The 14,693-nt window shown below is 46.4% G+C and overlaps 1 protein-coding gene across 1 annotated transcript; it reads left to right on the top strand.

Annotated features, from left to right (window-relative positions):
• The first annotated feature begins 1,275 nt into the window (after positions 1 to 1,275).
• On the top strand, positions 1,276 to 12,076 carry CALM1 (calmodulin 1). The gene is made up of 6 exons (XM_068541589.1): positions 1,276 to 1,482; positions 4,306 to 4,336; positions 5,289 to 5,432; positions 7,631 to 7,737; positions 8,169 to 8,304; positions 8,476 to 12,076. Exons 1-6 carry the CDS (start codon positions 1,480 to 1,482, stop codon positions 8,502 to 8,504), a joined length of 450 nt encoding a protein of 149 aa, XP_068397690.1. The 5' UTR covers positions 1,276 to 1,479; the 3' UTR covers positions 8,505 to 12,076.
• The last annotated feature ends 2,617 nt before the right edge of the window (positions 12,077 to 14,693 follow it).

Below are 14,693 nucleotides of genomic sequence, written 5' to 3'. Positions count from 1 at the left end.
CAAATGATAACTTGCAACTGTTGCCCAAGCCCTGTAAACAAAAGATCAAATTCTGTGCTCTGCCTTGGCCAAAAAAGAAACTGCAGCATTTTGTCAAGATTTTTACGAAGTTCTGGGCTTCAAATTTACAACTGATACTGTTCTTTCTCTAGTATACAGAAAATTGAGAACATTAGTAAATTTAAAGATTAAAATACTACTTGAAAAAGAATATAATTAAGATTGTGCATTAAAAAATGGTCTAGCTCCATAGTAGAGTCAGTCAGCTGTGTGTTCTAGCTCTAATCTAGGGGATTCTATGTATCTATTTTTCTCCTTCTTTGTTTGTACGGGTGTATGAGTAAAGATCTGATCTCTCTCAGGATCAGGTAATTAACAAAAACACCAAAACCAAACAAAAAAAACAATCAAAGCATGTGTTTTAAAGTCTATAGAAGATGCACAGATACATTAATTTCACTAAGACTGGGGTCAGGATGAATAGTATTTTCCACAGGAAAAAGAGAACCAAACAGTAAGAGAGGGAGATTATTCAGGCATTAAAAAAAAAAAAAAAAAAAAAAAAATCAGTGGAAACGTAAAAACATTAAAATAAGACTGGCTAAGCATATGAACACGACACAGATTTAGCAACTGAGCATATATTAATTTGTCTCTGATATTACTCAAATTTTCAAAAGCAAACGTCTGACCAATTTCTTGCACGAGGCACACTGCCTTTCCCCTTCCAGACCCCTCTCCCCGGCAGCAGAAGGAGAGCGGTCAGCTCCTCTGTCCCCAGCTCCCCGCGGCCGCCCCCTACCCTAGGACCGCCCGCAGCTCCCCAACGGAGGCGGCCAGCTGGTGACGACGAGGCCAGGGGCCAGGGGCACCCGGGTGCCCCAGAGGAGCGGTAGGAGATGTGAGGTGGGGGTAGGAGGGGGGCCCACAGGCGGGGGTGGGGCTGGGGTGAGGGGCCTTGGGCTTCTGAAGCCCAGGGCCGCCCCAAGTCAGGGCTATGCTGACGTTCTGTCCTCGCCCCGGCCCCGGTGGGCATCTCCGGGGACTCTTCGCCGCACCTGCCCCGCGACTCTGCACCTCTACCCTAACCCTTCGCGTGTGGGTCTCCAGCCCCGGCCCGCCGCGGCTGGCGCGCAGGGGCCGGCGGGAGGCCGGGCGCGCCTGGGGGCGGGGCCGAGCGGCCAAGGCCCGGCCCTCGCAGCGCAGCTCAGAACGAGGCGGCCGCGGCTGAGGCGGAGGGATACCGAGCGCCATATATATATCGCGGAGCGCAGGCTTGCACTTCGGCAGTGGTGCTGGTAGCCTCGCGGACGAGGAGCCGTTACTCACAGTTGGGCGGCGGTGGCGGCATAGCGCTCAGCGCTCACAGCGCCTTAGCAGCAGCAGCAGCAGCAGTAGCAGAGGCACCCCTGCGGTCACAGCCCCGGCGCAGGTGCAGCCACCCTTGTTCTCTCTGCTCTTCCTCCCTTCGCTCGCACCATGGTAGGTCGGGAGTGGCAGACGCCGGCGTAGCAGCTGCCGGCCCATGATTTCTTCCCCAGTTTTTAGTTCAGCCTTTTTTTTTTCCTCCTCTTTTTCTTTTTCTTTTCTTTGGTGGGGATTTTTTTCTTTTCTGGGTGTTACGCAGCAGGTGCGGTTTAGGATGCATTCCGGATTTGCATCTCGGTTTTCTCGGCCAGGGATCCTCATTTAAATTTTGGTGCGTCTTGGAGCTGGGCTTGGCCGTGGGCTGTCCGCGGGCAGGGGCTCTGGCCCCAGCTGAATCGGAGCCGTCTTCATCCATCCCCCTCCCCCAGTCCGCACCACTGCATCCAGCGCGCCGCACCCGGGCTGCCCGCAGCGCTTCGCCTCTGCCCCGCGGGGCGGGGGAGCCGGGCGGGGCCGGGCACTAGACCCTGGCTCGCAGGCAGCGGGGCGGGCGAGCAGCGGAGAATGAATGGGCCGGAGCGAGCCGGTGGCGCACGTTGCTCCTGCCGGGATGTGGGGGGCGCCGTCAGCCTTCCCCCAACACTGCTGTCCCCGCTGGGCACTCTCTCCCGGCGCTCCTTCCTCCTCCCTCCCGGGGGGCGCGGCGCGGGCGTGGGCTGGGAAGGAAGGAGCCGGGGAAGGGTGGGGTGGGGGCAGGAAGGCGCGGGGTGGGGGGCGGAGAGGGCGGAAGCGGCGGGCCGGCCGCCCTGCACCCGGGCGGGGCCCTGCGGTGTGGCCGGGGCTCGTGTCTCCCCGGTTCGCCCCCCTGCAGCCCCCCACCCTGTGCGGCAGTAAAGGCGTGCGTGAGCCTCGGTACACCAGGAGGTCCCTTCCCGAGGGAGGCGCTCGGCTCGCGCTAATTGGGGCGGGGGAGAGGCGGGGGAGGAGGGAGCTGGCGCGCGGCTTGGCTTCCAGCAGAGACGCAAAGTTTCTGCTCCGGGAGGAGGTGGCGGCGCGGCGGGCTCGCCGCCTCGGGGAGCAGAAGCGGGTGGGGGGCGCGGGGCGGACTTGGCCTCCGCCTGCCGCGCAGCCGGGGGGTGGGGTTGGGGGTGGGAGTGGGGGGGTCTCTCTGGCCTGGGAGGGGCGGCGCCCCCTTGAACCCGCCTGCATTGGGGGCCCGCTCCCCTGCCCGGCCCCTCGCCCGGCGTTTTCTCTGCCCCGAGCCGCTTCCCAGTCCGAAGGGAGATGCCCTCCACGTTTCCGCTTTCTCTGCAGCCTCTAGATTGCCAGATGCGGCTGTGCGCCTCGCTGGGTGTTTTCCATAGGCCCCTTCCTCTCTCGGTGGGCAGGGCTGACATCACCCACAGCGTTTTCTGGCTTGGCGGGGTGGGGAGGTGGCTCCCGGCAGGTTCAGCGCACCTTCGCCCCCAAGGCTAGCGCGGTCCGGTGGTCGGGGTGTATTTCTTTGTCGAGGAAGGCTGATGCTCTCGATAACCACAGTAATGCGAGAATTTTGCGGCGAGGTGAGACTGTCTCCACGGTGAGGTGACAGCTTCTCTTGCGAGGTGTGGCAGCGCTTCCTGTTGTGCAAGACCGACGTTGCCCTGGCATTACGTAAATTATCGTGTCTCCTTCATTCGGTATAAAGAGGACCAACGTGCTATGTCTGGGTTAGAAAGGAAGGAAGACCCAGTTCTAATTTGAAAACATAAGTGTCTCCCCCAAATCAGTATATTGGAACATCATTCCTATTGTGAAAGTTTTCACTTACGAGTTAGAATAAACTTAATGCCGTCAGCTTTCTATTAGGACTTATTCTGGAACTGGCTTCATTAGGCGTCCTTCATTAATATAAAAATACATATTAGCTCTCCTTGAGATCTCGAATTCCCCTGGCTGGAGGCACAGGTTCAGTGTTGCCGGGGCCAAATAATGCAAGTGAGAATTACCTTCGTGGCCGTTACCACCTCTAGTCAAGTATTTCTATTATGAGCAGCTCTTATGTCATCCATAAAGTAGGTAAATATTCTCTAGCAAAGTTAATAGTTCCTCTCCAAAAAAGGGAGGGCACAGTCTCATAATTATTATGTAGTTTCTGCGTACTTAATTTTTGCAGTTTTGTAACAGCTCAGCTGTAGGACAGTTCCATTTTTTCTTGGCTCCTGAATCAGGGTAATTTGACCAAGGGCATTTAGCTGTTCTAAATGTTAGGCTTTTCACAAATAACTGCCTAATTTAAATGATTGGAAAGCACTTGTTACATGGAAATGAAGTTGGTAGGATAACGCATTGCTGTATATTTTTTTCCATTGAATTGTATCTCATAAAACAGACATAAAAGCCTGTTAATCCAACCCAATGACATTATGTAACGTCAGTTTGGAGATTTGGAGTGCCTGCAGCAATGCGCAAGGTGCACTAAAAGTCTGCCCCTGGACCCAATCCTGGCTGCGGTGACAGCAGCAGCAGGCTGGGTCCCTTCTTGGTTGGAAGCGGGGACTGCGGCATCCCTGGTGCAGTAGGTGGCGCTCTTCTTTCTCAGAGCCTGCCCCTGCAGCCGATGCAGTGGGCCTTTTGCCACTAGAGGTGCCATTTTTCAAACTATGAACTGACCCTTCCTAGTTAGACTGCAGAGCGTATAGCCATAGGCCCAGAGAAGAAAACCCGAAATGAGATGTTGTCACTTCCTTTGCCATCCTTTGTTTTTAAAATAGCGTAAAGGGTTCCCTTTATTCTAATTGTTTTTATTAAATGACATTGCTGAAGTTTTCAAACAGCTGATTTTTTTTCCGAGATTGATTTTTGAAAGATCACTATTAAAAGTGTAATCGGAAAAACCATGTTGACCTCGATCAAACTCTGGTGGATTGAATTGTAACCTTTTCTTTTTCTATGTAGGCTGATCAGCTGACCGAAGAACAGATTGCTGGTAAGTTGATGACTTCAGGGAGTTTCAGTAGACCACAACTAGGCAGACTCAGTTCTGGTGACTCCTCTGTCCCTTCCCCCTATAGTCTGAGCAGTTTTCTAAGAATTTATTTAAATGAAAGCAATAAGCAGAGATATTTAGGTCAAGTGTTACTCCTTGTCAGCATTTTGGAGATAATGAGAAAGGAAGTGGAACTAAGAATACCCACTTATTATACTCTGGAGTATTTGACTATGCTTCACGGTGTGCCAGGCTTTGTATATAATGAGATTGCATGGAGCCTGCTACTCAAAAATGTAGTTTAGAATTCTTATGGCACAGGTCTTTTAGTAATTCACCATGAAAGCTTGTACTTGCTATTCTAAATAGGAATGGGTGGAAATAAGTGTCAGGACCACTGTAATAATTGGGAAGGGAATGATTTAGTTTAGATTTTAGCTTTTAATATTCCCTGGAGGACTTTTTTGAGATGGTTTCTCTTTAGGAAACCAGGAATGCCTTTGAAATACTCTGAATGCCATGTAGAGAGAACACACTGGTTACGTGGGATTGTACATTTCTGGTGACCACCTCTTCCTATGGCTGTGAAACAGGGATTTCTTGTGGCTGTAGAAATTTAACAGGAAGGGACCATAAGGGAACATGTGGACCAATCTTCACTTGTCAGATTGGACCTAGGACTAAATTAAGTGTGTTGAAGCTTAGCCTTCTTTATGTGAGAATATTGTGGCTTTATGGAACTGCTTACCAGGAATGACGTTTGCTCTGTGGACTACTGTGTGAAGGCCAGTCCAACAGAACTGCTGTGATCTTTGTTTCAGCAGATAAAGAGCAGGTAGTTTCCCTTAACTTGCACAACTTGGATGGCTTGCTTTGGCAAGTTAAGGGACGGGCGTGCTGTGGCTGGGTTGGGTGAAGACATTCATTCTAAAAGGTAAACTTTTGTTTTCAGAATTCAAGGAAGCTTTCTCCCTATTTGACAAAGATGGCGATGGCACCATCACAACAAAGGAACTTGGAACCGTCATGAGGTCACTGGGTCAGAACCCAACAGAAGCCGAATTGCAGGATATGATCAACGAAGTGGACGCTGATGGTAAGGGCTTTAGAACTATGAATGAATGCCAGCGTTGTGTAATTCAAGTTCAGACATGTTAAAGATTGTCTTTCAGGTCCCCAGATCAAGGCAAATGTGCAAAGATCCTTCCTGTGGTATCCTTACAGCCATTGACAATTAAAATAGAAGATTATGGGCCTGGCCTTTCGCCCTGCTCACTGTCTAGAACATTTCCTGGATTGGATCACAGTATTGTTCTTTTCCACTCACCATGACCTACAGCTCAGTCTTTTATCACCTGGCCCACGAGTCTGCGCTGAGTCCTATGGGGAAAGTAAAAATAAATAGCCGTAGACCTTTTAAAAAAGCTTATTGTCTCTAAGAGGAGAAAAAACCCAAGTGAGGTGGGGGAAGAGCATTCTCAGATGTTAACGTATGGAAGTGAGTACAGTGTGAGCGGTCAGTGTGTTTATTGAAGAGAATTTTGAGGATCATTGAGGCTTGGAGGTGGGGTGCATGATGATCATAGGGAGTAGATTTATAGAAGCTAGTAGAAGGATGTGGAGCCAGAAGGGACAAGCAGTAACCCCCCTAGCAGTTGGTCACCATTTGGTCGGTCATTCCTCTGGACTCCAGAACAGTGGACAATAGACCTTTCATTGGGCACTTCTATCAGTAAGTCGTTTTTGATCACTACCCCCCCCCACCAAAGAAAACACGTTTTTTGGAAATAATATCAATTAAATTAATAATTTTAATTTATTTAATAAACTTAAGTAAATTAATCAAATCTACAAACATTGTAGAACATTAGTAAATTTTGAAAAGATGAGGTAGGAATAAACAATTTGGATCTAGACTACTTTCTTGATGATTGGCATGATAGTAGCCATTTAAAAATATGGTATCATAAGGTGATAAAATGGAATTACAGTTGTCTGGTCATATACATTTAGAAGCAGGGGTTTTGGGTCAGCTCTTTAACAATGGTTTTAGCCCATTTGAACTATTTCTAAAGACTGTTTTCATCCTTAGTAATTTGGAAAAAGAGGTTTTTCATAGTTCCGTCTCGTTTGACTGCTAAGGGTGATCAGCCATCGGGGAGCATGGGGTGGCTCTCTCATGTTTTGTGTAAGCCCTGGGGAAATTGTGCTTGGGGACTGGCAAAGTGTATTAGGCCCTCGGGTTTTATGGAACAAGGTGGGGAAAGTTGTCTCAAGCTATAGAATCTGGTACTCGCAATGAATAAATACGATGCCTAAGGACATCGCTGTGTGGCTATAAGAGAGCATTTCAAATAATTAATTTTGTCTTCCATGAATGTCAATAATGCTTAAAAATTTTGGAGGCTAAATAGATTTGAAGGAATCTCTGAATTATTTTGATTTAAAGGTACTGGTGAAAATGAGTGACTTAACGTAAGGCTTTTTTCTTCTAATTTAATTTTTATTTCTGTTTAGTTCAAGTTACACTGTTGATCTGGTGACTTGTCTTTGGGGTGTTCATCGAGCTGTTGGTTTTAAAGGAGGAGTTGTTTGGAATACTGGCCACAGAACAGATTCTTCTGACAAAGTTTCCTGAATGTTAATAGTCTGAGCTGAAAAAACACTTTTGAGCCTTGCCCTTAATGGGAAATAAAGATACTGAGTTGGGGAGAAAACGATTAGGTGACTTACCATAATGTGGCTAAGAAGTGCCTCCTGGAGAAGACTTTCCAACACTTTATGGTCCCTGGCATAACAAAGTCAACTTTTTTCCCGCTCATAATCCTTTTCTTCCCTAAAAACATTGTGTACTCCTGGCGGCCCAATTATGGACGTTCACCAGCATCGCTAGTGCAGGCAGAGCTAGATCCGGGTGATCTCCCTAACTCGGGGGAAGGCAAACTCAAGTGCCTCCCTTGGGAGTAGAAAGATTCAGCTTGCACTGCTATGGGCTTTTTTTTCTCTTGAACTGTACAAAACCTTCAGTGGCCAAGAATCTGTATGTGCAGTTTCCTTTGCATCATTAAATGCTATCCTGGCCACTGATCACTGGTTTGAATTATGTGAATCCCATGAAATTGCCCTGTGAAGTATTTGAATAGTTTAAACCTAAGATGGCTCAACATAATAAAACAATTTACCAGTTTGTCCTAGCAAATGCTTACTGTTCTATAAAGTGGTTCTAAAACTATCGCTCCAGGGTAGTGTTACTGGAGCGCTTATTTTACATGAGCTTTTGTTTTTTTATTTGAGGTAATGGCACCATTGATTTCCCAGAATTTTTGACTATGATGGCTAGAAAAATGAAAGATACAGACAGTGAAGAAGAAATCCGCGAGGCATTCCGAGTCTTTGACAAGGTAACCCTGCGTCTGCATTGCAGACTGTACTTAAATATGGCTTTCTGGCTGTCATTTCTAAAAGCTTTAACGTTCTGTTCTAGTTAGAACACTTACCTAACTGCCTGAGCCTCTGTAATCTCATTGTCAGATATCCTGACTTACTGTAGTAACCTTATCAGATGAGAGTAAACATAATAAATAGTAGAGAAATTTTGAACCAAGTTTCTTGATTGTGGCTTTCAATTTCTGTTTGCTTTTCAAAAGCCCCTGCAGTGTCTGCATTGGCTGACTGCATGTGTTTAGTAGGTAGAGGTGGGAACTGGAGATGGAGAATTGTCGACATACCCACAGTTGGCAGTAACTCAAGGGGCTTAATTAAGTCAAAGGCCTACTTGCCCACACCGAACCACTATGAGTCCCTACCAGTAACAGTTGCTGAATGTTCACAGGATGGCAATGGTTACATCAGTGCTGCAGAACTACGTCACGTCATGACAAACTTAGGAGAAAAACTAACAGATGAAGAAGTAGATGAAATGATCAGAGAAGCAGATATTGATGGAGATGGACAAGTCAACTACGAAGGTAACACACCAAGTTTCTTTAGCTCAGTTTTTAAGATTTCCCTTTAGGATCTATAAACAAGTTAACTACTTGAACTAGATTTTTTTTTTTTCCTTATGCAGAGTAGAGATGTTACGTTCATTAAAGCTGCTTTTGAAGATAACCGAAAGTTATGATTATTTGTCTTTTCAGAATTCGTACAGATGATGACTGCAAAATGAAGACCTACTTTCAACTCCTTTTTTCCCCCTCTAGAAGAATCAAATTGATCTTTTACTTACCTCTTGCAAAAAAAAAAAAAAAAAAAAATTCATTTACTCATTCTGTTTCTATATAGCAAAACTGAATGTCAAGAGTACCTTCTGTCCACACACACAAAAAAATCTGCATGTATTGATTGGTGGTCCTGTCCCCTAAAGATCAAGCTACATCAGTTTTCCGATATAAATACTTGTCCTACCTTAATGATAAGGAAGCACTTAGTGGACACCTGGCAGGTCCGTCCGCTCATGGTTAATACACTGTTTGGGCTGGCCAGTTTTTCATGCATGCAGCTTGACAGTTGAGCACAGTCAGGCGTTTGTATTAAAAACGAAAAACAAAAAAAACAAATTCAAAGCCTACTCAAAGGGGTTCTAGTTCAATTTGTTACCATAAATTGTCATAGCTGGTTTACTGAAGACAGACATTTAAGATCGGTTTACCTCAGGATGCTGTGGAAGATAAACTGTCCAGGCGTAGCCCCACTAGCAGGATGGCCCTCTTGTAACTTCCCCGTGCCCCTACCTGTCGTGACCGTGACACACCCTGGTGGCATGCCCACGTGTGTTGGTTTAGCATTGTCTGCATTGTGCTAGAGCGGAATGGGTGTCAGGCTATCACCATTCATACAAATTTTTAAAAACAAACCTTTATCAAGGGAGCATCTTTGGACTCTCTGTTTTTAAAACCTTCTGAACCATGACTTGGAGCCAGCAGAGTAGGCTGTGGCTGTGGACTCCAGCACAACCATCAACATTGCTGTTCAAGAAATTACAATTTACGTCCATTCCAAGTTGTAAATGCTAGTTTTTTTTTTTTTTTTTTCCAATAAAAAGACCATTAACTTAAAGTGGTGTTAAATGCTTTGTAAAGCTGAGATCTAAACGGGGACAAGGCAGTTGGAGGGGAGGCAAGTGTACCTTTAAATGCCCACAGCCCAGCATTGGGTTTCCCTCCCTCCCTCCCTCCTGAAATCCCAGCACCAACTGCTGAGCCTGAGACCTTGCCTAAAACCAAGCAGATACCGATTGCTTCATCTTATTTATGGACATGTAGGTCTACTTGTATTTTCACTGGGGGGGGGGGGAGGGGGGAGAGTGAATTATGGTAACTTAATGATTATTCAGGCAGTAGAGCTCTTAATGAAGGAAAAAAACCACTTTCTCTCAAGCATGTATTTAGGGGTTCTTATCAATTGTGCTGCTGATTACCTGTTTTATGTAACTACTTGAGACCATCTGTGCAAAAGACATGATTTAGTGTGTCTGTAATTCAATCCTCGCTGTGTGTGGTAGAAGCAGTCACTTTTCTAAGCCAGGCTCTTCATGCCTAAAAGACACTACCAGTCACCTTTTGATTCACGGTTTTTAATTTATGATTATACTTACCTTAGACTCCTTTTACTTTTTTTTTTTTTTTTTTAGGTTGACTTGACTTTGCTTCCCCACCCTCCAAGTAGAACTACTGCTAGCTCCCAACTTGAAAGTAAAACTCCCAGCCCAGAGGGAATTTTGTGTTTCTTTATAAACCTGTAACCAAAACTCAGAGATGCTGGTACTTTGCAGTGGGATTGGTTTGCTTCAAAGCTCCCTAAAAGGCGTTTGGATTTAGTGCAGAGCTCTTTTTGAAGTGAAGGCTGGATGTGCATTTTTCAGGGTGTTAACTTGGTTGTATCTTATTAGCGAGGAGATCTGGGTTTTGAGTGTTTCTGTGAGAGGTTTTAATTTCCCAGGGAACAGCGGCAGGCTGCTAGTGAGGCAGTGAGAAGCTCTTGGCAGCCAAATGGGTGCCTTCGGGGCTGTTTTATAGAGACCCTCAGCTTCTCCCTCTCCTACTCCTTGTCTCTCTGGCATTTTGCAGCTCTTTAGCTTTCCCGCCAGAGGGGTGGGTCAGAGCCGTGGAGAGGAGCCTGGCCACCTGCCTTCGCCGCTGGTCCTTAGACTGGGTGGTTGGAAGAAGAGAGGTTGACGTCATGCGCTGGGCTTGGCTTTCACAACTCCTTGAATCTGGACGGAACATCTCAGAATACCTTGGGGGTTTTCTTCTGGTGAGACAGGACTGGGGTTTCTCCTTCGAGTAAGTTAATAACCTGGGTGTTTCTTGCAGGGAGGTCAAGTAGCCTGACTGTTGACCGACTCTCAGTCCTGTGGCCGGTGACCTCTTGGCAGTTTTAAAAAGGGTTGAGGGCGATTTGGCTTGTTTTTCAGAAACTTTGCCTTCTATCTTACCCTTTCACCAAGTTCTTTTCTAGAAGCTGGGTGGACTCCATGTTAGTGGTCCCGCAGTCTTTCCTAAAAGACTACCCTTGAAACCAGATTCTTGAATGGCCAGGATCCTGTACGGCAACCAGAAACCTTTCCCCCAGGGGATGCTGAGTTCCACTTTGGTGCAGAGGGAACTTTAGTCCACTGTAACCTTTCTCTCTGGCCTTTGAGGGGGATGACCAGCCCAGGGGTCGGGTGTTTGCAGTCTGCAGGGGTTTGTGAGAGGAAATGGCTGGATGAGGTGGCAGTACTGTGAAAGTTGGTCAGCACCTTCCTGTAAACTCTTGCCCCTACTTCTAACTGCTCTATAAATATATATATATATAGTGACTAGTTTAACTGGCATCCCGCTGGAGCCTGAGACTTGCCATAAAAAACTGCTGAGTCCTTGGCATACACTTTCATAGTTTTGTTCTCCATCTGTTCGGGGTAGGTGTCGAGCAAGGCAAATGTATCTTGATATTTCAGATGGGCTTTTGACGTACTGTTGGCAAGGAAGGTTTTTTTCTGATTTTTTGACAAACGAATTTTTGCACACTTTAAATTGGTGTCTTTCGGCAACCAACCTAAAACACATTGAAAATTAGCTACTGTACATATTTTTATATTCTCTTTATAAATGCATGTCTGACTGTACTTGTAACCATATTGTAACACGTGGCCGCCCAGTAGGCCTCGTGCTGCTGTGGCCCCGTCGGAGTAGCAGCATATTAGCAGCCCCTCAGCATACTGGGAACTTCTTCCTAAACAAAGAATGTAAATTTGGTCAAGTCTGCTCTTGGTTCATTCAATTATTTTTAACATTTGAATTAATTATTGTATATCCTAAATACATTTATCCTTTTGGCAGTGACTAGATTCCACGAATGTGTCTTAATCTATCCCTTCAGCTGGCGGTTACTATTATCTTTTTTGATCCCTTGAAGTTACCCTGTAGGAGACAGAAATTCTTTGCTGTCTGTATTCCTCAGAGTGAGAAGGTAGTGGCATGGGTGGAGTGTGTGTTCTTTCTCCAAATCTATTATAATGTTCATTAAACATGTCTGTAGCAAAGATGGTGGTAGTTCTTTTGTTAACCGAAGTCACCCTTCACCGTGGCGATTTGCAAAGGAGATGTACTTGAACGTTTCTGTAAATCGTGAGATAAACTGTTTGGAGATTTAACCACCTCTCTGATGGGGGACCAACTCTATGGAAATTGTAAATAAGTTCTATTTATAAACCTGGCACTGTATTCAATAAACATTTCTGCAGCCTTTCATCTCTAACTGCGAACTCTGTAGGTTTTTAGCCCGCAATGCTTTCCATTCCTTTTGCTCAACGAACAAGCTACACCTGCCCTCAGATGTGATTCCACCTGGGCCTAGCGTGGTAGGGGAGGGACCAGAAACACCACAGACACATCCCACTACGGCCTTACCCTGGTCTTAAAGTTCAGGTGTCAATAGCTGACGTTTTAACACAATCTCTTGGCATATTAATGTATCTGTGTTTGCCTTATGTGGAAAATTCACCACGTAAAAAGATTCATTCCTCTTTAACTTCAAGGTTAATCCAAATCTCTTTAGGATTTGTGTGAAGAAGTACACTTTAAACATTAGATGGGAATTTAGATACTAGATGGGAATTTAACATCACATAAGCACATGCCTCTGCCCACGTCCAGAGCAGGGCAGTGGAGGCTACAGCTTCCATGCAGAACCTTGGAGTTGAAACCTTGCCCTTAATCAGTGCCATCCCAGACCCTGGTTTCTAGACAAGGTTCTCTAGCAGGAGAAGCCATCTCCTGGCTGCCACCTGTGTTTCCAGAAGGATCTTCCCCAGGCTGCCTTGCCCATTTCCTTTCCCACCCTGCACAGAAGCACGAGAGGGCTGAGAAGAACGGGAATGATCACAGGGTAAGCCCCTGCTCTGACCAGAAGGCTTGAGACACAGCTCCAGGGAACATTTAGCTTCTGTGTACAGCCAGCCCCTCGTCTACAAGAATGGAGACACCACCGTGGGGACAGAGCCCTCTGCTGAGACTTTAGGACCGGCTCCTAGTTTTGCTTCTGTCCTTCTGTAGCCATGGACAGGTTCTTTACCTCTCTACACCTCAGTTAAAATCAGATTATTGGACGAGGTACATTCTACCTGTGGCTTTCTAGGATTCTGACCAATCCAGCTTGGCGTCACTTGGTGTTTAAATTGAAATTGCAGCCTAAAGGGTGGGAGGCAAAAGAGCGTAGGCGTGCTGTACACTTGGAGATGACAAACGGGATTTTTAAAGTCTCAGCAGCTCCCTGTTGGGGGTGGAGCAGAGGGTAAGCTTGCTCTTAACGCTGTGATGTAATCCTGGAACGGGGGTCAAAGAAACTGATCATTAAGTGACTTCCATCCTCCTGGCAGCACAGAAATAGGAAGCTACCATTCACTGCCTGCAGGAGATTCAGTCCAAGTGACAACGTCATCTAGTTTTTCAGCAGTTTTGGTTCAGGAAGAAAAACACATGCACACATTTCCGATTTGAGCTGAACTTCCCAGGGCACTGAGGGCTGGAGCATCCAGTGACTCATGATGCCTTAGAAGGAAGTTAAACTTAAAGTTTTTTTTATAGCTTGCTGCTGCTTCTCTCCCACTGCCCTCAACCCTCTGCCAGGGAGCGGGAGGGCTTCGCTCGTGCTCCGGAACCCACGGGAAAGCTGACGGGAGCCCGAGGAGCTGCCGGCTCTCCCGTCTCACGTCTCCATCGACAATCCCGGACCTTGGGTTAAAAAAATGGTGGCACTTTCCCACATAAGAATTATTTATGTCCTGCCTGTGTGTCAGCAACTATGGGAGTGAATGTGTAATTTACACATTCAGATAGTATTTCAAATGTCACATTTTTAAGTTCTGTTTTCACTTTTACAAAGATGAAAGGTCAGTGGTTAGGCTCTCTCTTCACTCTCTGTGAACATCCCGTCCCCCTCCATGCCCTGGCAGAGGCCTGCCTCTTCCTGTTCCTTCTCTTCTGGGACCCCTGTGGTCCTATCAGAATTCTGACTAGTCCTTGAGAAATGCTCACTGCCCCCAGCCAGGAGCCCTTCTCTCTAGTACGGCTGGACCTGGCCCAGATTTGTCTAACACCATGAAAAATGAAGCCACCTGGTCACATCTCACCTCTTCTCTTCTTCGCCAAAGTCTTGATCTTCAACTGGAAGATGTCACACAACACCCCTGGGCTCCCACGACCTGATTCCCACTCAAGGTCGGAGACACTTCCCTAAGCCCCAGAAGTGGGTGATGACCCAGTGGTTGGCTAAACCCTAGTGAGCTCATCCTTTCTGGAGGGTTCTGGGGGGGAACTCAGGGTCTGAATGCAGCTGTTCAAGCAGAGCAAGTCCTTTAACTCAGCTTTGCAAATACCTGCCCGGCCTTCCCATTCAGGCTGCCACCTATGGCCAGGAAGGAATTCAGAGCATAGTTCTTTTGCTGTTTCTGTCTGGGAGAGCCAACTCATTAGAGGAAAAAGTGAGAGGGCTGTATTCTGATTATTTGTTCTCAGGTTCAACGCCTACAATGTTCAGAGCTCAGAATTAAAGGACTTCAAAATACTGGAAGGCTCAGTATCCACCTTTTGAGGAGATTTTGCAGGCTATTCGTAGAAACATTATTAGATACAACCACCAAGTAGCGTGCCAATGAACAATATGTAACAACTTGAATACATAAGAACTGATGTAGACATAGCATAAGAAAGTATAAAGCAAGAATTGATAAGAGTAACAAATCCATCATCATAGAGATTTTGACATAGTTCCCCCAGTTATTAAGAAATCAAGCAGACAATAGTACATTTGAACCACACAATGAACAAGTTGATTTCATGTATGTATGTAGAACATTGCATCCAGCAGTTAGAGA

This window comes from Eschrichtius robustus, chromosome 1 (genome assembly GCF_028021215.1).
Source record: "Eschrichtius robustus isolate mEscRob2 chromosome 1, mEscRob2.pri, whole genome shotgun sequence".
NCBI lineage: Eukaryota > Metazoa > Chordata > Mammalia > Artiodactyla > Eschrichtiidae > Eschrichtius > Eschrichtius robustus.
The sequence above is the reverse complement of the archived record's forward strand: the minus strand, read 5'-3'. Positions and strand labels throughout refer to the sequence as shown.

What these genes read in the sequence shown, in the direction of transcription:
- CALM1 (XM_068541589.1), top strand. An exon ending in CAACGAAGTGGACGCTGATG is followed by an intron (nt 5,433 to 7,630) that starts GTAAGGGCTTTA and finishes TTTTTATTTGAG; the next exon opens with GTAATGGCACCATTGATTTC. An exon ending in TGGACAAGTCAACTACGAAG is followed by an intron (nt 8,305 to 8,475) that starts GTAACACACCAA and finishes TTGTCTTTTCAG; the next exon opens with AATTCGTACAGATGATGACT.